Source organism: Thalassophryne amazonica, chromosome 2, assembly GCF_902500255.1.
Source record: "Thalassophryne amazonica chromosome 2, fThaAma1.1, whole genome shotgun sequence".
Lineage (NCBI taxonomy): Eukaryota > Metazoa > Chordata > Actinopteri > Batrachoidiformes > Batrachoididae > Thalassophryne > Thalassophryne amazonica.
The window spans coordinates 84,457,681-84,482,659 of NC_047104.1; the positions used below are offsets into that span (position 1 = coordinate 84,457,681).

Sequence of the window (24,979 nt, forward strand, 5' to 3'; positions counted from 1 at the left end):
TTCATTTATATAGTGCCAAATCACAACAAAGTTGCCTCAAGGCGCTTCACACAAGTAAGGTCTAACTATACCAACACCCAGAGTAACTACACAAGAAACAGTGGTAAAAAAAAAATCTCCCTCTGATGATTTGAAGAAGAAACCTCAAGCAGACCAGGCTCAAAGCAGTGACCCTCTGCTTGGGCCATGCTACCAACACAATAGAGAGAACAATTGACAAAACGAATATACATGAAATTTTGCCGGTCCACAGGATGGGAAGGTTGCAGAAGTAGACACCACTACCATCTCTGGATGGAACCGCACCTCAAACAGAGAGAAAAAAGAGAATCAGGAAAGACAACAAATACAGTATAATTTGTCAGCATTAAGCAACAACAAAAACAGAAGAAATACTAAGGGGACTCCCTTAGTATACTCCTCCACATCGAAAGGAGTCAGTTGAGGTGGCTCGGGCATCTTTTCCGGATGCCCCATGGACTTCTCGCTGGAGAGGTGTTCCGGGCACGTCCCATTGGGAGGAGGCCCCGGGGAAGACCCAGGACACGCTGGAGGGACTACATCTCTCGGCTGGCTTGGGAACGCCTTGGGGTTCCCCCGGAGGAGCTGGGGGAGGTGTGTGTGGATCGGGAGGTCTGGGTGGCTTTGCTTGAGCTGCTGTCCCCACGACCCGACTCCGGATAAAGCGGAAGAAAATGGATGGATGGATGGATGGATACTAAGGGGATTGCCGGCCACTAGCCTTAAGCTTCACTAAAAGACCCAGACTTTAGATAAAGTTGACGCCGCGGCCTGCTCCGTTTCCTAATAAAATGAATTTAAAAGGGTAAAAAGCATAACAACATACTATGCCAGTATACTAGCCATACGAAAGGTAAAATAAGTGTGTCTTAAGTCTGGACTTGAAAGTCTCTACAGAATCTGACTGTTTTATTGATGCAGAGAGATGAATCCACAGAACAGGGGTACGATAAGAGAAAGCTTTGTGACCCGCAGACTTTTTATTCACCCAAGAGACACAAAGTAGTCCTGCACCCTGAGAACACAGGGCCGGTACATAGAGTTTCATTAGGTCAGCTAAGCAGGGAGGTGTGAGTTCATGAACAATTTTATAGGTTAGTAGCAGAACCATAAAATTTGATCTCACACGGACTGGAAGCCTAAATCGGTGTAATGTTTTCTGCTTCCTGTCAAAAGTCTTGCGGTAAACCAGAAAATAGAACATTGCAGTAGTCCAGTCTAGAAGAGACAAACGCTTGAATCAGGGCCTCAGCATCAGCGATAGACAGGATGAGACAAATCTTTGCAATATTTTGCAGGTGGAAGAAAGCAGTCCTCGTCATATCTCTAATGTGGAAGTCAAAGGACAATGTAGGATCAAAAATTACCCCAAGGTTCCTCACTTGGTCAGTGTGATGTATGACACACAAGCCTAGGCTAAGTGTTAGCTGGTCAAGTTGATGTCGATGTCTCACTGGACCAAGAACCATCATTTCAGTCTTGTCAGAGTTTAAAAGTAGGAAATTGATAGACAGCCAGCTTTTCACTGATGCAAGGCAATCTTCTAAGGATTGGCTGTGTTTCTTGATGTCACTGTAGCCCCATGTGGAGGTCATCTCACAGCGTCTTCTGGAGTCCTACTGTCTCCTGGTTGGCCATCATTTTACAAAGACTCTCTGAGCTGCCAGTGGGTGATTGAAGCACAACCAGACCACGCAGTGAAGATTCACTTTGACAGGTAGGGTTGGTTGTTTTAGTATAAAAAGACAATTTGCCAGTTCTGTCAACATTTGGACACCTGTTATTCATATATTTTTAATCAGTTACCTAGCTCATCTTAGATAATTATATATAAATACTGAGATAATTAATTGAGTTACCAAGCTAACATTTAAAAAGGGGTTTAACATAGGAACCAACCATATGCACTTATGCAGTTGGTAAGTGCTTCAATGAATGATTAATGTTGTCTTTTTGTACTTCTTCTGGAAATAAGCCATAAGCAGATGCAGCGTAGCCTGAAATTGCTGCAGCTGAAATTTATCTTTTTCAGCAGGGACGTAAAGGCCAAGTTGTCTTCATCACACATGAGGCAATTCATTTGTGTTGGGTTCAGCATTTGCATTGCAATTAAATACTCTCTCCACCATGCCCTCTGTGCAGTGCAGAGGGCAACTTACTGTCTCAAAAAAAACAAAAGCTTGACAAGAACAGGATGAATGGAATGTTTGACATGTCAATCTGATGGACAATCTGACAAATGTCATGTACAATATATAGTGTCAGCTCATGAGATGGTGGATATCAGGTGTTGTCATAATGGCATGACGATGTGGACATGCATTAATGGAAGAGTTTGAAAAACAACAGAGGTGAACATAATTTGAGGTGATAAGAGTAGAATTAATGATGAGAAGAGCTCAATGTCACGATAATATACAGGGCTGTGGCATAAATCGCTAAATATGTTTTCAGATCTATGTTTAATTAGTTAAGCATGTTACATCCATCTTAATCCTCATTGTGCTACTCTAAAAGAAAATGTTGCATACCCCTACCGGGTTAATAATTGCCAACACCATAATTACTAAATGTAACTGAGAGAAAAGGTATTCCAGGTCAGATCAGATCAAGGAGCATGCTCTAACACAGGTCACTGCCACTTCCACCACATCAAGGAACCTCCACAGGTCTTGGATAGCAAATATCCAGGCGGAAAACCAATCCATCCTCACCTCTCAAAATGAGTTATACAGTAGTGTTCAGAATAATAGTAGTGCTATGTGACTAAAAAGATTAATCCATGTTTTGAGTATATTTCTTATTGTTACGTGGGAAACAAGGTACCAGTAGATTCAGTAGATTCTCACAAATCCAACAAGACCAAGCATTCATGATATGCACTCTTAAGGCTATGAAACTGGGCTATTAGTAAAAAAAAAGTAGAAAAGGGGGTGTTCACAATAATAGTAGCATCTGCTGTTGACACTACAAACTCAAAACTATTATGTTCAAACTGCTTTTTTAGCAATCTTGTAAATCACTAAACTAGTATTTAGTTGTATAACCACAGTTTTTCATGATTTCTTCACATCTGCAAGGCATTAATTTTGTTGGTTTGGAACCAAGATTTTGCTCATTTACTAGTGTGCTTGGGGTCATTGTCTTGTTAAAACACCCATTTCAAAGGCATGTCCTCTTCAGCATAAGGCAACATGACCTCTTCAAGTATTTTGACATATCCAAACTGATCCATGATACCTGGTATGCGATATATAGGCCCAACACCATAGTAGGAGAAACATGCCTATATCATGATGCTTGCATCACCATGCTTCACTGTCTTCACTGTGAACTGTGGCTTGAATTCAGAGTTTGGGGGTCGTCTCACAAACTGTCTGCGGCCCTTGGACCCAAAAAGAACAATTTTACTCTCATCAGTCCACAAAATATTCCTCTATTTCTCTTTAGGCCAGTTGATGTCTTCTTTGGCAAATTGTAACCTCTTCTGCACATGTCTTTTATTTAACAGAGGGACTTTGCTGGGGATTCTTGCAAATAAATTAGCTTCACACAGGCATCTTCTAACTGTCACAGCACTTACAGGTAACTCCAGACTGTCTTTGACCATCCTAGAGCTAATTAATGGGTGAGACTTTGCCATTCTGGTTATTCTTCTATCCATTTTGATGGTGGTTTTCCATTTTCTTCCACGCGTCTCTGGTTTTTTGTCCATTTTAAAGCATTGGAGATCATTGTAGATGAACAGCCTATAACGTTTTCCCCTCTCCAATCAACTTTTTAATCAAACTACGCTGTTCTTCTGAACAATGTCTTGAACGTCCCATTTTCCTCAGGCTTTCAAAGAGAAAAGCATGTTCAACAGGTGCTGGCTTCATCCTTAAATAGGGGACACCTGATTCACACCTGTTTGTTCCACAAAATTGATGAACTCACTGACTGAATGCCACACTACTATTATTGTGAACACCCCCTTTTCTACTTTTTTTTACTAATAGCCCAATTTCATAGCCTTAAGAGTGTGCATATAATGAATGCTTGGTCTTGTTGGATTTGTGAGAATCTACTGAATCTTGTGGTACCTTGTTTCCCATGTAACAATAAGAAATATACTCAAAACCTGGATTAATCTTTTTAGTCACATAGCACTACTATTCTGAGCACTACTGTATGTCTACTGAAGCCAGGTGAATCATGGGCATCCCTTGGCCTTTTTGCAGTTGGTGGGGTCCCCCACACTGATGCACCTGCTTGCTGGATCATGAGCATAAAAGCCTGACACATGGTTCACGTTCTCTCACAATTTGATATGCCTCACCTGAGTCATTCTCATCATACACAAGGATTCTCCAAATGCCCTGTTCTGGGTTTGAAAGTTCTCCGACTTGGACAGGTTTCATTAAACTGTCTAAGAAATCCTGTTTGAACTGGTGTTGATTGGAACAAAAGTGTGGTTTGGAACAAGAGCCCTTTTTGACCCTTGATCCAAGATAGGAACTGTTTTTCGGGGTGTTCTGAGGTGTCATAAACTCAGCCAGGGAGTTTGGGCTCTCTTCAGGTACTTTGTGAAAAGGGAGGGGGAAGACTCTTGGTGCTTGGCACCAAGTCGAGTGATATACAGAGTCTTTCATGCACATTGTCAGTTTAACACATTAGGTTTTTCTCGGCAGTCCAGTGCTTTGTTAAAGGGAGTTGGGAAACCAAGTTTGGTTCTGTAAAGATATTTTGGGCATCCTTGCAGTGTTCCAGTGGGTGTTATTTAACAGTGGACTTTTTTTTTTAACCTTTTTCATAAGGTTTCAGACAGAGGTCAACTATGACACACTGGAAATCCGTGATGGCCCTTCAGCCTCCTCTCCCATGATTGGTGAATACCACGGTACCCAAGCACCACATTTCCTGATTTCCACCACCAACTTTCTGTTCCTGCTGTTCACTACGGACAACAGCCGGTCTGCAGTAGGATTCAGCATCAGATATGAGAGTAAGGCAGTGTGACTTTGAGTAACTTATAGGCATTCATGCAGTGCACCATCTTGAGTTTTTTTCTACATAACTCTGTGTCACACCTCTCAGGTGTAAAAATGGAGTCGGATTCCTGCCTCGATCCTGGTATCCCTGTCAATGGCCGTCGACACGGCAGCAGCTTTTCAATTGGTTCCAGAGTGTCATTCACATGTGACTTGGGATACACACTTAGCGACCAGGAGCCTATTATTTGTGAGCAGAATCATCAGTGGAGCCACGCTCTTCCAAGCTGTGATGGTAAGAATTATTTTTTGGTTGTTTGTTTTAGTCCAAAAACACTGAAAATGGTAAGATGCAAAAGCAAGGTGTTCTGTATGTGACTGAGTGAATGTGACATTCATTTCCTGAATTGTGGCTTGTTCCATAACCACATGAATCGTTTCCCATCAAGAGATTAAACTTGGTCTTATAAAACCTTCTGTGCAAAAAAAGAATATATATTGCCCAGGTAGGTACAGCAAGTTAGAGCAGAACCCATTCTTAAGAGGATGAATATTTTTTTAACCCATGTATTTCCTTAAAGAAAAAAAAAGAATCCTACTAAGATAAATGGCTGTTAAATTGTGACAACAGGCTAAGTATGGGAGCCCAGCTTTCCTTCTCCCCAGATGTATTTTCAAAGTTCCTCTTCAGGAAGCCTGAGGCATTTTCAGCCACATGAGAAATGTAATCCCTCCAGCATGTTCTGAGTGCACCCTAGGGTCTCTTCCCACTTCAAACACCCCCCCCCCCCCCCCAAAAAAAAAAAAAATTGGACACCTAAGGTAGGTGTCCAAGAGGCATCTTCATGAGATGTCAGATCTACCTCAGTTTACTCCTGTCAACGTGAAGGAGCAGTGAATGTTAGACCGACTTATCCTGCTCTTAAGGATGGACTCAGACACCCTGATGAACTCAGTTTTTCAAAGTTAATTATTTTCTAGGATGAGCTCACACTCAAAATCTGTATCAGCCTGAAAGTAATCATGAAAATGTATCTGTATTTTTATGATTTATCATGTCAATGCAAAATGGTAGATGAAGAAAACCACAGTCTGTGTCCTGTGTGCACCCTCTCCTTCAGGTGGTGAGGGTCTGTCAGAAATGGGCTACCAGAATTGACTTAATTCTAATTGGAGCCCCCTCACTACCTTGTTGCTGCCAAGACTATTAGCTATTGTTAATATTTGATCATTTGTGCACTGTAAATCTAGTACACTCATTAGCAGATTTATCAGTTGTAGCTTTGTCTTAAAATTCTGTTTCCTTAGCTTTCAAAGCTGAATAAACAGAAGCACAACAAACAGTATTTTAACATACGTATCTACTGAGTAACTCAACAATGTACAAAACAAATTGATGGCATTGCTGCATCATGCTTTGTGGGATTTTGGAATAGAGTGCTAATCTTGGGGTTTTCTAAATTGAAATTAAAGCATTTACAGGGTATGGATGTGTTTGTGTTACATATGTCACAGAAGCCTAAAATGAGCTCTGTCTGGATGAAGTTGTAGAAAGAGAATGTCTGTGAGCACACTCATAGAATTGTGTGACTTTTAGTATGATGAACATGAAATGTCAACAACAAGAAAGTATAAAAGTACGGATTTTGCACAATATATTTCTCCTTTCATGTTTATCTTATTTGATGAATATTTAAAATATAGACTATTTTTAATTTGCAGGTATGGGTATATATCTATTACATTTGTCACAGAATAACATTGTACACCATCTTTTCACTTACTTCTTCCTTCACTTCAAGTCATCACTGTTGTGTGGGCCATCAGAAGAGGAGGTACTGCTGGCCCACCACCAGAGGGCGCCCTGCCTGAAGTGCGGGCTTCAGGCACGAGGGGGCGCTGCCGCCACGGACACAGCCGGGGGTGACAGCTGTCACTCATTATCTCATGACAGCTGTCATCCATCTACACTTCATCATTCCACTCCATAAAAACCGGACGTCATCTCCACCTCGTTGCCGAGATATCATCTACCTGTGAAGGTAATATTCTCAGCCTTAACTGCGTCTTAGTCTGAACTCTTTTTGCAGCCACTTTCCTGTGGTGTTCCCTATCTGAGAGATTGGCGTTTGGTGTGATCAGCGACGGCTTCGCTTCACACCCCAACCAGATAAGTGGTTAGACAGGAGCTACACGAGTGTGTGTTAGAGGTGGAGGTGGAATTCCCACCATTGTTGTTACTGGGTGTGCACGCACCCACATATGACTGTTTTTGCTCCTCGCCAGCAGTACCAGATCCGACATTCGGAGACGGTGGCCACCTGGGGACTCGGAACTTGGCGGCTCCAGTATTCTCCAGGTTCGGTGGCGGAGGAAATCGGGTGGTTCCGGTTCTTCTCAGGACAGACGTCTTCTATCCTCGAGCCTGCCCACACGTCACCTTTGTGGATTGACTGTTTGCTCAAATTCTGTAATCCTTTGTGTTTTTGTTGTGCTCTTTCACAACAGTAAAGTGTTCATATTCGACTCTTTCATTGTACGATCATTTGTGCCCCCTGTTGTGGATCCGTGTCACTACACTTTCCCAACAGGATATCTCGGCCAGCATCATGGATCCCGAGGGGCGTCAACCATCTGTTGGACAACCAATGAAAGAGCAGGGTGCACAGGCATCTGCAGGAGGCGTGACTGGTGAGTTGCAGCAAATCCTCACCGCCTTTACCGCTCGGTTGGATTTGATGACCGAGCAAAACGTCATCCTTAACCGCAGGATGGAGGCTCTCACTGCGCAGGTGGAAGCGAGCGCTCAGGGCTCTGCTGCAGCTCCTCCTCCTGCCGACCCGGTGCAGAATATAGACGTTCCACTGGTCATTCAACGACCCCCCCCCCACCATCCCCTGAAGCATACATAAGTCCCCCAGAGCCGTACAGAGGTTGTGTGGAGATGTGCGCGGACTTTCTTATACAGTGTTCACTCGTCTTTGCACAACGTCCCGTCATGTACGCGTCTGACGCCAGTAAGGTGGCTTATGTTATTAACTTGCTTCGTGGTGAGGCACGCGCTTGGGCTACAGCGCTTTGGGAGCAAAATTCACGGCTCCTTACCACTTATACTGGGTTTGTGAGGGAGTTCAAAACGGTTTTTGATCACCCTAATAGAGGAGAGACTGCTTCAACTGTGCTGCTGTCTATGAGACAGGGGCACTGGAGCGCAGCCAAATATGCAGTCGACTTCCGCATCGAGGCTGCGAGGTCCGGCTGGAATAATGTTGCGCTCCGCGCCGCCTTCATAAACGGACTGTCGTCGGTCCTGAAGGAGCACCTGGTAGCCAAGGAAGAACCGCGGGATCTAGATGGGCTTATTGATCTCGTTACACGGTTAGACAATCGGTTAGAGGAACGCCATCAGGAGCGAGACGAAGGACGTGGTCGGGCACGCGCTGTCCCTCTCCCTTCTGGGTCCAAAAAGGTTCCGCCCTCCCCACGCTCCACAGCCTCAACGCTCCGTGTGGCTACAGCTCCCCCTGCTGACGAAGCTATGGACACGAGCAGGGCCACATTTAGACCACCTAACAGACAGAGGAGGCTGGCCTGCGGGGAGTGCTTTGTCTGCGGCTCGAGTGGGCATCTGCAGAAAGACTGCCCCAAGCGGTTAAACTCCAACGCCCGCCCCCTAGAAACTGGGCTTAGGGTGGGCCAAGACATTCACGTGGGGCATACACATATTTCCACACGACTCCCAGTTACAATCCTGAGCGGGGATTTAACCCTTCAAGCCCCAGCACTGGTGGACAAGGGGTCAGAAGGGAATCTGCTAGACAGCAGATGGGCTAGGGAGGTAGGGCTCCCTCTGGTGGCGCTCGCTTCGCCATTGCAGGTGCGGGCACTAGATGGCACCCTTCTCCCTTTAATCACACACAAGACACAACCAGTAACTCTGGTGGTGTCTGGAAATCATCGGGAGGAGATCGAGTTTTTTGTGACTCCTGCTACCTCCCACGTGATTTTGGGCTTCCCTTGGATGTTGAAACACAATCCCCGGATTGATTGGCCGTCTGGGGTGGTGGTTCAGTGGAGCGAAACCTGCCATCTGGTGTGTTTAGGATCCTCGGTTCCTCCCGGTTTACAGGCTAAGGAGGAGGTCAAAGTCCCTCCCAATCTGACGGCAGTGCCAGTTGAGTACCACGATCTTGCTGACGTCTTCAGCAAGGATCTGGCGCTCACCCTTCCCCTGCACCGTCCGTATGATTGTGCCATTGATTTGATTCCGGGCGTTGAGTTTCCATCCAGCAGGCTGTACAATCTCTCACGACCTGAGTGCGAATCAATGGAGACCTACATCCGGGACTCATTAGCTGCTGGGCTGATCTGGAATTCCACCTCCCCGATGGGTGCAGGTTTCTTTTTTGTGGGCAAGAAAGACGGCGGACTCCGTCCATGCATTGATTACAGGGGGCTGAATGAGATTACGGTTCGCAATCGATACCCGTTGCCCCTGTTAGATTCAGTGTTCACGCCCTTGCATGGAGCCAAAATCTTCACCAAGTTGGATCTTAGAAATGCATACCACCTGGTTCGGATCCGGAAGGGAGACGAATGGAAGACAGCATTTAACACCCCGTTAGGTCATTTTGAGTACCTGGTCATGCCGTTCGGCCTCACTAACGCCCCCACAACATTCCAAACTTTGGTTAATGACGTCTTGCAGGACTTCCTGCACCGATTCATCTTCGTATACCTGGACGATATACTCATCTTTTCTCCGGATCCTGAGACTCATGTCCAGCATGTACGTCAGGTCCTGCAGCGGTTGTTGGAGAACCGGCTGTTTGTGAAGGGTGAGAAGTGTGAGTTTTACCACACCTCTTTGTCCTTCCTGGGGTTTATCATCTCCTCCAACTCCGTTGCCCCTGATCCGGTCAAGGTTGCGGCGGTGAGAGATTGGCCCCAACCAACAAGCCGTAGGAAGCTGCAACAGTTCCTCGGTTTTGCAAATTTCTACAGGAGGTTCATTAAGGGCTACAGTCAGGTAGTTAGCCCCCTGACAGCCCTGACCTCTCCAAAAGTCCCCTTCACCTGGTCGGATCGGTGCGAAGCCGCGTTCAGGGAGTTGAAACGATGGTTCTCGACTGCACCAGTTCTGGTGCAGCCCGACCCTGGCCGCCAGTTTGTGGTTGAAGTGGATGCCTCTGACTCAGGGATAGGAGCCGTGCTATCCCAGAGCGGAGAGACTGATAAGGTTCTTCACCCGTGTGCCTACTTTTCTCGCAGGTTGACCCCGGCTGAACGGAACTATGACGTCGGCAACCGAGAACTCCTTGCGGTGAAAGAGGCTCTTGAGGAGTGGAGACACCTGTTGGAGGGAGCATCTGTGCTGTTCACGGTTTTCACTGACCATCGGAACCTGGAGTATATCGGGACCGCCAAGCGGCTGAACCCCAGGCAAGCCCGCTGGTCACTGTTCTTCGGGCGTTTTGACTTCCGGATCACCTATCGCCCCGGGACCAAGAACCAAAGATCAGATGCCTTGTCCCGGGTACACGAAGACGAAGTCAAAACTGAGCTGTCGGATCCACCGGAGCCCATCATTCCGGAGTCCACTATTGTGGCCACCCTCACCTGGGATGTGGAGAAGACTGTCCGGGAGGCCCTGGCACGGAACCCGGACCCCGGAACTGGACCAAAAAATCGTCTGTACGTCCCACCAGAGGCCAGAGCTGCAGTCTTGGATTTCTGTCATGGATCCAAGCTCTCCTGTCATCCAGGGGTGCGAAGGACCGTGGCAGTGTCCGGCAGCGCTTCTGGTGGGCGTCTATGGAAGCTGACATCCGGGAGTATATCCAGGCCTGCACCACCTGTGCCAGGGGCAAGGCAGACCATAAGAGGACCCAAGGACTTCTCCAGCTGTTCCCGGTGCCTCATCGCCCCTGGTCCCATATCTGCCTGGATTTCGTCACGGGCCTCCCGCCGTCCCAGGGCATGACTACCATCCTGACGATAGTGGACCGGTTCTCCAAGGTGGCCCACTTCGTGATCCTCCCAAAGCTCCCAACAGCCCAGGAGACTGCTGACCTCCTGGTCCACCACGTCGTTCGTCTGCATGGGATACCAGCTGACATAGTCTCGGATCGTGGTCCCCAGTTTTCCTCTCAAGTCTGGAGGAGTTTCTGCAGAGAACTGGGGGCCACCGTGAGCCTCTCGTCCGGGTACCACCCACAGACGAACGGACAGGCAGAACGGGCCAACCAAGAGTTGGAACAGACCCTCCGCTGTGTGACATCAGTGCATCCGACGGCCTGGAGTAACCATCTGGCCTGGATCAAGTATGCACACAACAGTCAGGTGTCTTCTGCCACCGGCCTCTCCCCGTTTGAGGTGTGTCTGGGGTACCAGCCCCCGTTGTTTCCCGTGGTGGAGGGAGAGGTCGGTGTGCCCTCGGTCCAGGCCCACCTGTGGAGGAGCCGTCGGGTGTGGCGCACCGCCCGTTCTGCCTTATTAAAGGCCCGGACGAGGTCTAAGATGCATGCAGACCACCGGCGGTCCCCGGCCTCTGCATACCAGCCCGGGCAGGAGGTGTGGTTATCTACTAAGGACATTCCACTGCAGGTGGACTCACCTAAACTTATGGACAGATTCACTGGACCCTTCAAGATCATCAAAATCCTCAGTCCTGCTGCAGTGAAGCTCTAACTCCCAGCTTCACTGCGGATCCACCCTGTTTTTCATGTCTCCCGGATTAAACCACACCTCACCTCACCCCTCTGTGCTCCCGGTCGGGCACCGCCTCCTGCCCGGATCATCGACGGGGAGCCGGCATGGACAGTGTGCCGGCTCCTGGGCGTCCGCCGAATGGGCCGGGGGTTCCAGTATTTGGTGGACTGGGAGGGGTATGGACCCGAAGAACGCTCCTGGGTAAAGAGGAGCTTCATCCTGGCCCCGGCCCTCCTGGCCCATTTCTACCACCGTCACCCGGACAAGCCTGGTCGGGCGCCAGGAGGCGCCCGTTGAGGGGGGGTCCTGTTGTGTGGGCCACCAGAAGAAGAGGTACTGCTGGCCCACCACCAGAGGGCGCCCTGACTGAAGTGCGGACTTCAGGCACGAGAGGGCGCTGACGCCACGGACACAGCCAGGGGTGACAGCTGTCACTCATTATCTCATGACAGCTGTCATCCATCTACACTTCATCATTCCACTCCATAAAAACCGGACGTCATTTCCACCTCGTTGCCGAGATATCATCTACCTGTGAAGGTAATATTCTCAGCCTTAACTGTGTCTTAGTCTGAACTCTTTTTGCAGCCGCTTTCCTGTGGTGTTCCCTATCTGAGAGATTGGCGTTTGGTGTGATCAGCGATGGCTTCGCTTCACACCACAACCAGATAAGTAGTTAGACAGGAGCTGCACGAGTGTGTGTTAGAGGTGGAGGTGGAATTCCCACCATTGTTGTTACTGGGTGTGCACGCACCCACATATGACTGTTTTTGCTCCTCGCCAGCAGTACCAGATCTGACACTCGGAGACGGTGGCCACCTGGGGACTTGGAACTTGGCGGCTCCAGTATTCTCCAGGTTCGGTGGCGGAGGAAATCGGGTGGTTCCAGTTCTTCTCAGGACAGGCGTCTTCTATCCTCGAGCCTGCCCACATGTCACCTTTGTGGATTGACTGTTTGCTCAAATTCTGTAATCCTCTGTGTTTTTGTTGTGCTCTTTCACAACAGTAAAGTGTTCATATTCGACTCTTTCATTGTCCGATCATTTGCGCCCCCTGTTGTGGGTCCGTGTCACTACACTTTCCCAACAATCACATCTATATATTTTCTGAACACAGGTCCTCATGCATGTGACTGTGTTTTCAATGGTTTAAGGGTACTATCTCACTGGGTTATGATAGCATGCAAATGGCAATTGTGATAAAATGTGCTTGATTTCACATGACATTCACTGGGTCTCACAATTCCCTCATTTGAGTGACAGGATGTCGTATGCACCATGCCTGAATTTTGAACAGTTCAAAGTTGGCAAGGCAACAAAGGTCCTCACCACACACTCTCAGTGCCATTGCTGACAGTGCAAAGCCCTCTGAATTTAGTCTCCGTGACTAATAACGTGTGAGAATCATGAGAAAACATTGTGAGGGGTTGATGATGGACAAAAGTACATTGTGAATTATTGCAGAAAAAAATTAGGATCTGACATTCCTTGTGGGGGACAAGCACAAGCTGCCCTGGAAGCACGACAAACTAACAGAGATGACCGGAGAGGAACAGTCAACTCACCCACATTGGGTGTGCAAACCAGTACATTCTGAGTATCATTTTCAAACCCGGATAAATGAATATGGTTGCATTAGGAAGGGCAGAAAAAAGCCAACCCAAACATGCATAACACAAATTGAATTTCCCCACAGGATTGGTCGAGACCCGGGTTAGCAATGACCACCACCGGTGCCGTTGACCAACAGGGTGCTGGCGGAAATTGGGCCACTGATGGGTGAAAAAGAAGCAGAGGAGAACATGTCCACAGACAGTGGGAGTAGAGGAAGACTATAAGGGTGGAAGTGAGAGTTGGAGCTTTGAATGTTGGCAGTATACCTACTAAAGGGACAGATCTGGCTGACATGATAGAGAGGAGAAAGGTAGACCTATTGTGTGTGCAAGGGACCAGTTGGAAATGAAGTAAGAGCAGGAGCATAGGTGGGGGGGTTCAAGTTGTTGTATCATGGTGTGGATAGGAAAAAAAAATGGTGTTAGAGTCATTTTAAAGGAAGAGTATGTAAAGTGTGTGTTGAAGGTTAAGCGAGTGTCTCACAGGGTAATGAGTGTGAAGTTGGAAATTGAAGGGGTGATGATGAACATTATCAGTGCATATGCCCCACGGGTAGGTTGCAAGGTGAAGGAGAAAGAGGATTTCTGGAGTGAACTGGACGAGGTGGTGGAGAGTGTGCCCAAGCATGAAAGAGTGGTGATAGGAGTGGACTTCAATGGGCATATTGGTGAAGGGAACAAAGGTAATGAGGAAGTAATGGTAGATATGGTATCAAGGACATGAATGTGGAAGGACAAATGGTAGTTGATTTTGCAAAAAAGTATGGAAATGGTTATGGTCAATACCTACTTTAAGAAAAGGGAGAAGCACAGGGTGACATATAAGAGTGGAGGAAGGTGCACCCAGGTGGACTACATTCTTTGAAGGAGATGCAAGGTAAAAGAAATTGGAAACTGTAAGGTGGTGGCAGGAGAGAGTGTAGCCAGACAGCATAGAATGGTGATTCGTAGGGTGACTTTAGAGGTAAAGAAGAATTTAATTTCACCTTTATTTAACCAAGTTAGTCCCATTGAGATCAAGATCTCTTTTGCAAGGGAGACCTGGACAATTATAAAGTTTCCAATTAACCTAACCTGGATGTCTTCGGATGTGGGAGGAAACCAGAGCACCCAGAGAAAACCCATGCAAACACAGGGAGAACATGCAAACTCCATACAAAGAGGTCACAGGTGGGAATCGATTACATGACCTTTTTGCTATGAGGCAACAGTGCAAACCACTAAGCCACAGTGCTGCTGTGAAAAAGAGAGTGAGAGCTCAACAAAGGATCAGATGGTGGAAGCTGAAGGAGGAAGACTATTGTGGTGAAGCAGGTGAGAGAGGCACTGCATGGAGTGGAAGCAATCTTGGACAAGTGAAAAAGTACTGCAGATATGGTAAGGGAGACAGATAGGGAGGTACTGGGTGTGACATTGGGACAACGGAAGGAAGTCAAGGAGACTTGGTGGTGGAACAAAGATGTCCAGGAAAGCATAAGGAGAAAGAGGTTGGCAGAAAAGAATTGAGAAAATCAGAGAGATGATGAAAGTGCACAGAAGTACAGGAAGATGCGGCAGAAGGTGAAAAATGAAGTGGCAAAAACTGAGGAAAAGGCATATTGTGAGCTGTATAAGACTGAATAGTAAGGAAGGAGAACACAACTTTTAGTGATTGGCCATACAAAGGGACAAATCCAAAAAGGATGTGTGCAGCATCTTAGGGTGGGAAAAGATGCAGGTGGTAATGTGCTGAGAAGTGAGGTGGGTGTGTTGAGAAGGTGGAGGGAATATTTTGAGGAGCTGATGAATAAAGAAAATGAGGGGGAAAAGGGTGGATGATGTGGAGAGAGTACAATCCCAATTCCAATAAAGTTGTGGTGTTGTGTGAAATGTAAATAAAAACAGAATACAATGATTTGCAAATCCTCTTCAACCTATATTCAGTTGAATACACCACAAAGACAAGATATTTAATGTTCAAACTGATAGACTTTTTTTTGTTTTTGTGCATATATTTGCTCATTTTGAAATGGATGCCTGCAGCACATTTCAAAAAAGCTGGGACAGGGGCAACAAAAAACTGGGAAAGTTGATGAATGCTCAAGGAATGCCTGTATGGTACATTCCACAGGTGAACAGGTTAATTGGAAACAGGTGAGTGTCATGATTTTGTACAAAAGGAGCATCGCTAAAAGGCTCAGCCATTCACAAGCAAAGATGGGTCGAGGATCACCACTGTGTGAACAACTGTGAAAAAATAGTCCAACAGTTTAAGAGCATGTTTCTCAACGTTCAATTGCAAGGAATTTAGGGATTCCATCATCTACAGTCCACAATACAATCAGAAGCTTCAGAGAATCTGGAGAACTTTATTCACATAAGCGGCAAGGCTGAAAACAACATTGAATGCACATGACCTTCGATCCCTCAGGTGGCACTGCATTAAAGACCGACATCATTGTGCAAAGGATCTTACTGCGTGAGCTCAGGAGCACTTCAGAAAACTATTGTCAGTTAACACAGTTCATTGCTACATCTACAAGTGCAAGTTAAAACTCTACCATGCAAAGCAAAAGCCATACATCAAAAACATCCAGAAATACCACCGCCTTCTCTGGGCCCAAGCTCATTTGAAATGGACAGATGCAAAGTGGAGAAATGTTCTGTGGTCTGATGAGTCCACATTTCAAATTGTTTTTGGAAATCATGGATGTCGTGTCCTCCGGACAAAAGAGGCAAAAGATGATCAAGATTGTTACCAGCGCAAACTTCAAAAGCCAGCATCTGTGATGGTATGGGGTGTGTTAGTGCCCATGGCATGGGCAACTTACACATCTGTAATGGTACCATCAATGCTGAAAGGTACATCCAGGTTTTGGAGCAACACTTGCTGCCATCCAAGCAACATCTTTTTCAGGGATGTCCTTGCTTATTTCAGCAAGACAATGCCAAGCCACATTCTGCACATGTTACAACTGTTGGGAAAGTGTAGGAACACGGACCCACAACAGGGGGCGCAAATGAACGGACAATGGAGTAAGTCAAAATAACAAAGCTTTACTGTTGTGAATGTGCACAACGAATACAACCAATCACAGAAATGGACAACAGTCAATTCACAAAAGTGTCGTGTGGGCAGGCTCGAAGATAGGAGACGCCTCTCCAAGGTAAGACCGGAACCACACAGCTTCCTCCGCCACAGGACCCCGGGAATACTGGAGCCGCCAAGTCCCGAACTCCCAGGTGGCCACTGCCTCCGCGTGTCGGACCTGGTACTGCTGGCGAGGAACAAAGGACAGTTAGATGGGGGCGCGTTTGCACCCAGGACTCCGAACAGCAGGGAAGTTACCTCCACCTCTCGTTGGAACAGTAATCCACAAACTAAGCACAAATCCAAAAAGATACACTCCGTAGCTTTGATACGTTACCTCTCTGGTAGAAACGATATCTCGGCAATGAGGTGGAGGTGCCGTCCTGCTGATATACCCCACAGATGATTGCCGTCAGCTGTCTCAGGTGATGGGTGACAGCTGTCACCGTAGCTGCTCACGTGAGGCGGCGGCGCCCTCTGTTGCCTGGAGCCTGCACTCCAGGCAGGGCGCCCTCTGGTGGTGGTGGGCCAGCAGTACCTCCTCTTCAGCGGCCCACACAACAGGACCCCCCCCTCAACGGGCGCCTCCTGGCGCCCGACCGGGCTTGTCCGGGTGGCGACGGTAGAAGTCGGCCAGGAGGGCCGGGTCCAGGATGAAGCTCTTCTTCACCCAGGAGCGTTCTTCGGGACCGTACCCCTCCCAGTCCACCAGATATTGAAAGCCCCGGCCCATCCGTCGGACGTCCAACAACCGGCGCACTGTCCAAGCCGGCTCGCCATCGATGATCCGGGCAGGAGGTGGTGCCGGACCGGGTGTACAGAGGGGCGAGGTGTGATGGGGCTTGAGCTTTGACACATGAAATACTGGATGGATCCGCAGTGAGGCTGGAAGCCGAAGCCTCACTGCGGCGGGATTGATGACCTTGAGAATTTTAAACGGTCCTATGTATCTGTCCTGCAGTTTTGGGGAGGCCACTTGTAGCGGGATGTCCTTTGTGGACAACCACACTTCCTGCCCGGGGCGATACGTAGGGGCCGGGGTCCGCCGCCGGTCTGCATGGGTCTTCGCCCTCATCCGGGCCTTCAACAAAGCAGAACGGGCGGCACGCCACACCCGACGGCACTTCCGCAGGTGGGCCTGGACCGAGGGCACACCGACCTCTCCCTCAACCACCGGGAACAATGGGGGCTGATACCCCAAACACACCTCAAAGGGGGAGAGGCCGGTGGCTGATGACACTTGACTGTTGTGGGTGTACTCGATCCAGGCCAGATGAGTACTCCAGGCCGCCGGGTGCGCGGCTGTCACACAACGCAGTGTTTGCTCCATTTCTTGATTGGCCCGCTCTGCTTGCCCGTTGGTCTGGGGGTGATACCCAGATGAGAGACTGACCGTGGCCCCCAGTTCCCGGCAAAAGCTCCTCCAGACATGCGAGGAGAACTGGGGACCGCGATCGGAGACGATGTCTGATGGTATCCCATGCAGGCGGACGACATGGTGGACCAGGAGGTCCGCTGTCTCCTGGGCCGTTGGGAGCTTCGGGAGGGCCACGAAGTGGGCCGCCTTGGAGAATCGGTCCACTATCTTGAGGATCACGGTGTTTCCCTGGGACGGCGGGAGGCCCGTGACAAAATCCAGGCCGATGTGGGACCAGGGGCGATGAGGCACGGGCAGCGGCTGTAGCAGTCCCGGAGCCTTGCGATGGTCGGCCTTGCCCCTGGCGCAGGTGGTACAGGCCTGGATATAGTCCCGGACGTCGGCCTCCAGGGACGCCCACCAGAAGCGCTGCCGGACAACTGCCACGGTTCTTCGCACCCCTGGATGACAGGAGAGCTTAGAGCCGTGACAGAAGTCCAGAACTGCAGCCCTTGCCTCTGGTGGGACGTACAGTCTGTTCTTTGGTCCAGTCCCGGGGTCCGGGCTTCGTGCCAGGGCCTCCCGGACGGTTCTCTCTACGTCCCAGGTGAGGGTGGCCACGATAGTGGACTCCGGGATGATGGGTTCCGGTGGATCCGACAACTCCGCTTTGACCTCGTCTTCGTGTACCCGGGACAAGGCATCCAATTTCTGGTTCTTGGTCCCGGGCCGGTAGGTGATGCGGAAGTCAAAACGGCCGAAGAACAGTGACCAGCGGGCTTGCCTGGGATTCAGCCGCTTGGCGGTCCTGATATACTCCAGGTTCCGGTGGTCAGTGAAAACCGTGAATGGCACGGACGTTCCCTCCAACAGGTGTCTCCACTCTTCAAGAGCCTCTTTCACCGCAAGGAGTTCTCGGTTGCCGACGTCATAGTTCCGTTCAGCCGGGGTCAACCTGCGGGAAAAATAGGCACACGGATGAAGGACCTTATCGGTCTTCCCACTCTGGGACAGCACAGCTCCTATCCCTGAGTCCGAGGCGTCCACTTCAACCACTAACTGGCGACTAGGATCGGGCTGCACCAGAACGGGTGCAGACGAGAAGCACCGTTTCAACTCCTTGAACGCGGCCTCGCAGCGATCCGACCAGGTGAAGGGGACTTTTGGTGAGGTCAGGGCTGTCAGGGGGCTAACAACCTGACTGTAGCCCTTAATGAACCTCCTGTAGAAATTCGCAAAGCCGAGGAACTGTTGCAGCTTCCTACGGCTTGTGGGTTGGGGCCAGTCTCTCACCGCTGCAACCTTGGCCGGATCAGGTGCGACGGAGTTGGGGGAGATGATGAACCCCAGGAAGGACAAAGAGGTGCGGTGAAACTCACACTTCTCGCCCTTAACAAACAGCCGGTTCTCCAATAACCGCTGCAGGACCTGACGTACATGCCGGACATGAGTCTCAGGATCCGGAGAAAAGATGAGTATATCGTCTAGATATACGAAGACGAACCAGTGCAGGAAGTCCCGCAATACGTCGTTAACCAAGGCTTGGAACGTCGCGGGGGCGTTTGTGAGGCCGAACGGCATGACCAGGTACTCAAAGTGACCTAAGGGGGTGTTGAATGCCGTCTTCCACTCGTCTCCCTTCCGGATCCGAACCAGATGATACGCGTTTCTAAGATCAAGCTTGGTAAAAATCTTGGCTCCATGCAGGGGCGTGAACACCGAATCCAACAGGGGTAACGGGTATCGGTTGCGAACCGTGATTTCGTTCAGCCCCCTATAATCGATGCATGGACGAAGTCCGCCATCTTTTTTACCCACAAAAAAGAAACCTGCGCCCATCGGGGAGGTGGAATTTCGGATCAACCCGGCAGCTAACGAGTCCCGGATGTAGGTCTCCATTGATTCGCGCTCAGGCCGTGAGAGGTTGTACAGTCTACTGGACGGGAACCCACTGCCTGGAACCAAATCGATGGCACAATCGTACGGACGGTGGGGGGGGAGTGTGAGCGCCAGATCCTTGCTGAACACGTCAACAAGGTCGTGGTACTCCACCGGCACCGTCCCCAGATTGGGCGGGACTCTGACCTCCTCCTTAGCTTGGGAGCCGGGAGGAACCGAGGAACCTAGACACACCCGATGGCAGGTCTTGCTCCACTGAACCACTACCCCGGACGGCCAATCAATCCGGGGATTGTGCTTCAACATCCAGGGAAAGCCTAAAACCACACGGGAAGTGGCCTGAGTCACAAAAAACTCGATCACCTCCCGGTGGTTTCCTGACACCACCAGCGTTACAGGTGGTGTCTTATGTGTGATCGGAGGGAGCAGGGAGCCATCTAGCGCTCGAACCTGCACAGGCGAGGTAAGCGCCACCAGAGGGAGCCCTATCTCCCTGGCCCATCTGCAGTCCAACAGATTCCCCTCAGAGCCCGTGTCCACCAGTGCTGGGGCCTTCAGGGTTAAATCCTCATACAGGATCGTGACTGGGAGTCGTGTAGCAATGTGGGTGTGTCCCACGTGAATGTCTCGGCCCACCCCTAGCCCAGTCTCTAGGGGCGGGCATTGGTGTTGTAACCGCTCGGGGCAGTCTCTCACATGGTGCTCTAGTGCACCACAAACAAAACAAGCTCCATGGGCCCGTCTCCTCTGTGCAGCTGGTGCCCTAAATGTTGCCCTACTCGTGTCCATAGCTTCGTCAGTAGGGGGAGCTGTGGCCCCACGGAACGCAGGGGCCGTGGAGCGTGGGGAAGGCGGAGCGCGGTCGGAACCGGAAGGGAGAGGGACGGCGCGTGCCCGGCCACGCCCTTCGTCTCGTTCCCGCTGACGTTCTTCTAACCGGTTGTCCAACCGTATGACAAGATCGATAAGCCCGTCTAAATCCCGCGGTTCGTCCTTAGCCACCAGGTGCTCCTTGAGAACCAAAGACAGTCCGTTTACAAAGGCGGCGCGGAGGGCAGCGTTATTCCAGCCAGATCTCGCAGCCGCGATGCGGAAGTCGACTGCATAAACAGCTGCGCTCCGGCGCCCCTGTCTCATTGACAGTAGCACGGTTGAAGCGGTTTCTCCTCTATTAGGGTGATCGAACACGGTTCTGAGCCCCCTCACAAACCCATCGTATGTCAGAAGGAGCCGTGAATTCTGCTCCCAGAGCGCTGTAGCCCAAGCGCGTGCCTCACTGTGAAGCAGGTTTATGACATAAGCTACTTTACTAGCATCGGTCGCGTACATAACGGGACGCTGTGCGAAGACGAGCGAACACTGCATCAGAAAATCCGCGCACGTCTCCACACAGCCTCCGTACGGCTCTGGAGGGCTTATGTATGCTTCCGGGGAAGGAGGGAGAGGTCGTTGAACAACCAGTGGAACGTCAACGTTACGCACAGGATCTACGGGAGGGAGAGCCGCAGCGGCGCCCGGAGGACGCGCTTCCACCTGCGCGGCGAGAGCCTCCACCCTGCGGTTCAGGAGGACGTTCTGCTCGGTCATGAAATCCAACCGAGTCGTGAAAGCGGTGAGGATCCGCTGCAACTCACCGATTACCCCTCCCGCGGACGCCTGCGCGTCCTGTTCTTCCATTGGCCGTTCAACAGCCGGTTGACGCCCCTCGGGATCCATGACGCTGGCCGAGATATCCTGTTGGGAAAGTGTAGGAACACGGACCCACAACAGGGGGCGCAAATGAACGGACAATGGAGTAAGTCAAAATAACAAAGCTTTACTGTTGTGAATGTGCACAACGAATACAACCAATCACAGAAATGGACAACAGTCAATTCACAAAAGTGTCGTGTGGGCAGGCTCGAAGATAGGAGACGCCTCTCCAAGGTAAGACCGGAACCACACGGCTTCCTCCGCCACAGGACCCCGGGAATACTGGAGCCGCCAAGTCCCGAACTCCCAGGTGGCCACTGCCTCCGCGTGTCGGACCTGGTACTGCTGGCGAGGAACAAAGGACAGTTAGATGGGGGCGCGTTTGCACCCAGGACTCCGAACAGCAGGGAAGTTACCTCCACCTCTCGTTGGAACAGTAATCCACAAACTAAGCACAAATCCAAAAAGATACACTCCGTAGCTTCGATACGTTACCTCTCTGGTAGAAACGATATCTCGGCAATGAGGTGGAGGTGCCGTCCTGCTGATATACCCCACAGATGATTGCCGTCAGCTGTCTCAGGTGATGGGTGACAGCTGTCACCGTAGCTGCTCACGTGAGGCGGCGGCGCCCTCTGGTGCCTGGAGCCCGCACTCCAGGCAGGGCGCCCTCTGGTGGTGGTGGGCCAGCAGTACCTCCTCTTCAGCGGCCCACACAACAACAACAGCGTGACTTTGTAGTAAAAGAGTGCGGTTACTAGACTGGCCTGCCTGCAATCCAGACCTGTCACCCATTGAAAATGTGTGGCACATTATGAAGCACAAAATATGACAACGGAGAACCCAGACTGTTGAACAACTGAAGTTGTACATCAAGCAAGAATGGGAAAGAATTCCACCGACAAAGCTTCAACAATTAGTGTCCTCAGTTCCCAAATACTTATTGAGTGTTGTTAGAAGGAAAGGTGATGTAACACAGTGGCAAACATACCACTGTCCCAGCTTTTTTGAAACATGTTGCAGGCATCCACTTCAAAATGAGCAAATATTTGCACAAAAACAATAAAGCTTATCAGTTTTAACATTAAATATCTTATCTTTGTGGTGTATTCAATTGAATGTAGGTTGAAGAGGATTTGCAAATCATTATATTCTGTTTTTATTTACATTTTACACAACGTCCCAACTTCATTGGAACTGGGTTTGTAAAGGCTCCTCTCCTGTGGAACCAGCTCCCAATTCAGATCAGGGAGACAGACACCCTCTCTACTTTTAAGATTAGGCTTAAAACTTTCCTTTTTGCTAAAGCTTATAGTTAGGGCTGGATCAGGTGACCCTGAACCATCCCTTAGTTATGCTGCTATAGACGTAGACTGCTGGGGGGTTCCCATGATGCACTGTTTCTTTTTCTTTTTGCTCTGTATGCACCACTCTGCATTTAATCATTAGTGATCGATCTCTGCTCCCCTCCACAGCATGTCTTTTTCCTGGTTCTCTCCCTCAGCCCCAACCAGTCCCAGCAGAAGACTGCCCCTCCCTGAGCCTGGTTCTGCTGGAGGTTTCTTCCTGTTAAAAGGGAGTTTTTCCTTCCCACTGTAGCCAAGTGCTTGCTCACAGGGGGTCGTTTTGACCGTTGGGGTTTTACATAATTATTGTATGGCCTTGCCTTACAATATAAAGCGCCTTGGGGCAACTGTTTGTTGTGATTTGGCGCTATATAAAAAAAATTGATTGATTGATTGATAAATCAGGAAGTGCAAGAGATTAGTAAGGATGAAATTAGGGCAGCTATGAAGAGGATGAAAAGTGGAAAGACATTGGTCCAGATGACATTCCAGGAGAGGCATGAAAATGTTTAGGAGAGATGGCAGTGGAGTCTCTAACCAGATTGTTTAATGAAGTCTTGGACAGTGAAAGGATGCCTGAGGAGTTGAGACAAAGTGTGCTGGTTCCTATTTTTAAGAACAAGGTTCATGTGCAGAGCCACAGTAACTACAGAGGCATAAAGTTGGGCAAGTATAGAGAAGGCTAGAAGAACTTACTTTGTGTGTTTATGTATTTAGAGAAAGCATATGACAGGGTGCCAAAAGAAGAGTTGTGGTATTGTATGAGAAAGTCTGGAGTGGCAGAGACGTATGTGAGGGTAGTGCAGGACATGTACAAGGATAGTGTGACAGTGGTGAGAAACACAGTAGGAATGACAGACTCATTCAAGGTGGAGTTCAGATTACAACAAGGATCAGCTCTGAGTCCTTTCTTGTTCACAATAGTGATGGACAGGTTGACTGATGATATCAGACAGGAGTCTCCATGGACTGTGATGTTTGCAGATGGCATTGTGCCATCTGCCATTGACTAGAGGTGGTGAACGTGGATGAGTTTAAACATTTGGGGTCAACTGTCCAAAGTAATGGAGAGTGTGGTAGAAAGGTGAAGAAAAGAGTGCAGGCAGGGTGGAGTGGGTGGAGAAAGGTGGGGACCCAGGGTGTATAGGGAGAATGACGCTGAGGATGGAGCCACCAGGCAGGAGGAGAAGAGGGAGGCCAAAGAGGAGGTTTATGGATGTGCTGAGGGAGGACATGCAGGTGGTTGGTGTGACAGAGAAAGATACAGAGGACAGGGTGAGATGGAAATGATTGAGCTGCTCTGGTGACCCCTGACGGGAGCAGCCGAAGCACGACGAAGAAGACGGGAGAGGAACAGTTGCTTCTGGAAGTGGCTAAGTGAGTCTGGCAGCCCCGGACAATATTTTTTTTTGAGACACAGCTGTCTTTTCTGCAAGTTACTCAGCTGGACATCATTTCTACAGTGTTGACAAGAAATCTTTGGTTATGTTAATTTTGATTCATTAGGTCAGAATAATCAAGTGTTCTGGTTCCTAGAGATGCACAAGGCATTGATGCCATCAAGAATACTAAAATCAGTCCATGAGTTGATATTTCTGATCCAACCTCGCACCCTTACACCTAAGAAGTTGCACATCTTCCGTGAACCATCATGTTCACGTTCACGAATATTTTCTGCTTCTGATGGTTGCAGCAGAATATAACAGCTCTAAAAGAGCAGCATTAAAGTAGTCCACTGCAACAGCCTGTCCACCTTGTTCAGGACTGAGCTCATGGTTAGCGAATGGATCAGAGTGAAGATGGAGATGTATACGGTACCATTTTCACAGGAACTATTTGACCTATAGTGCAATGAAAAAAGTTTAAGTCAAACTTTCTTGCTGTTTTCTGCTTGAAATGTTATGGCAGCCTTACTGTTAAGTGCTTTTCCACCTGATTCTCCCACAGTGGCTTAGGTTGGATAGTCAAGCTCAACCTGACATGGTTCAACAGGCACTGCTGATATAATTCTTCACTATCCAGGCCTTCACATTCAGTATTTCTTTATAAGCCTTTCTACCATTGGAGTGGAATACACAGTGTCTGATTCACTGTTGTGATTGGAGAGAAAAAAAAATCCATTTGAAAGTCAAAGTGGGGATGTCACACGTTGGGAGTGATCACCCTGATGGAGTCAATTGCAAGTCACCATAATATAAACCACTTTTACTACATGGGAATGCTCACCTTTATGTGAAGCAATCTACTTGCTACATGATACTTATATTGGACATGGGCCAAGCCGGTTTTCAGTACCACTTA

General features: G+C 49.0%; 1 protein-coding gene across 1 annotated transcript in view; it reads left to right on the forward strand.

The window, feature by feature from the left end:
• The window catches only part of LOC117503844 (CUB and sushi domain-containing protein 1-like), a 2,069,078-nt gene that overhangs the window by 1,326,392 nt on the left and 717,707 nt on the right, over positions 1–24,979 (forward strand). Inside the window, exons 18-20 of the mRNA XM_034163109.1 lie at positions 1,600–1,738; positions 4,818–5,005; positions 5,098–5,286. Coding sequence (XP_034019000.1) covers positions 1,600–1,738; positions 4,818–5,005; positions 5,098–5,286 — 516 coding nt within the window. The remainder of the gene's footprint in view (positions 1–1,599; positions 1,739–4,817; positions 5,006–5,097; positions 5,287–24,979) is intronic.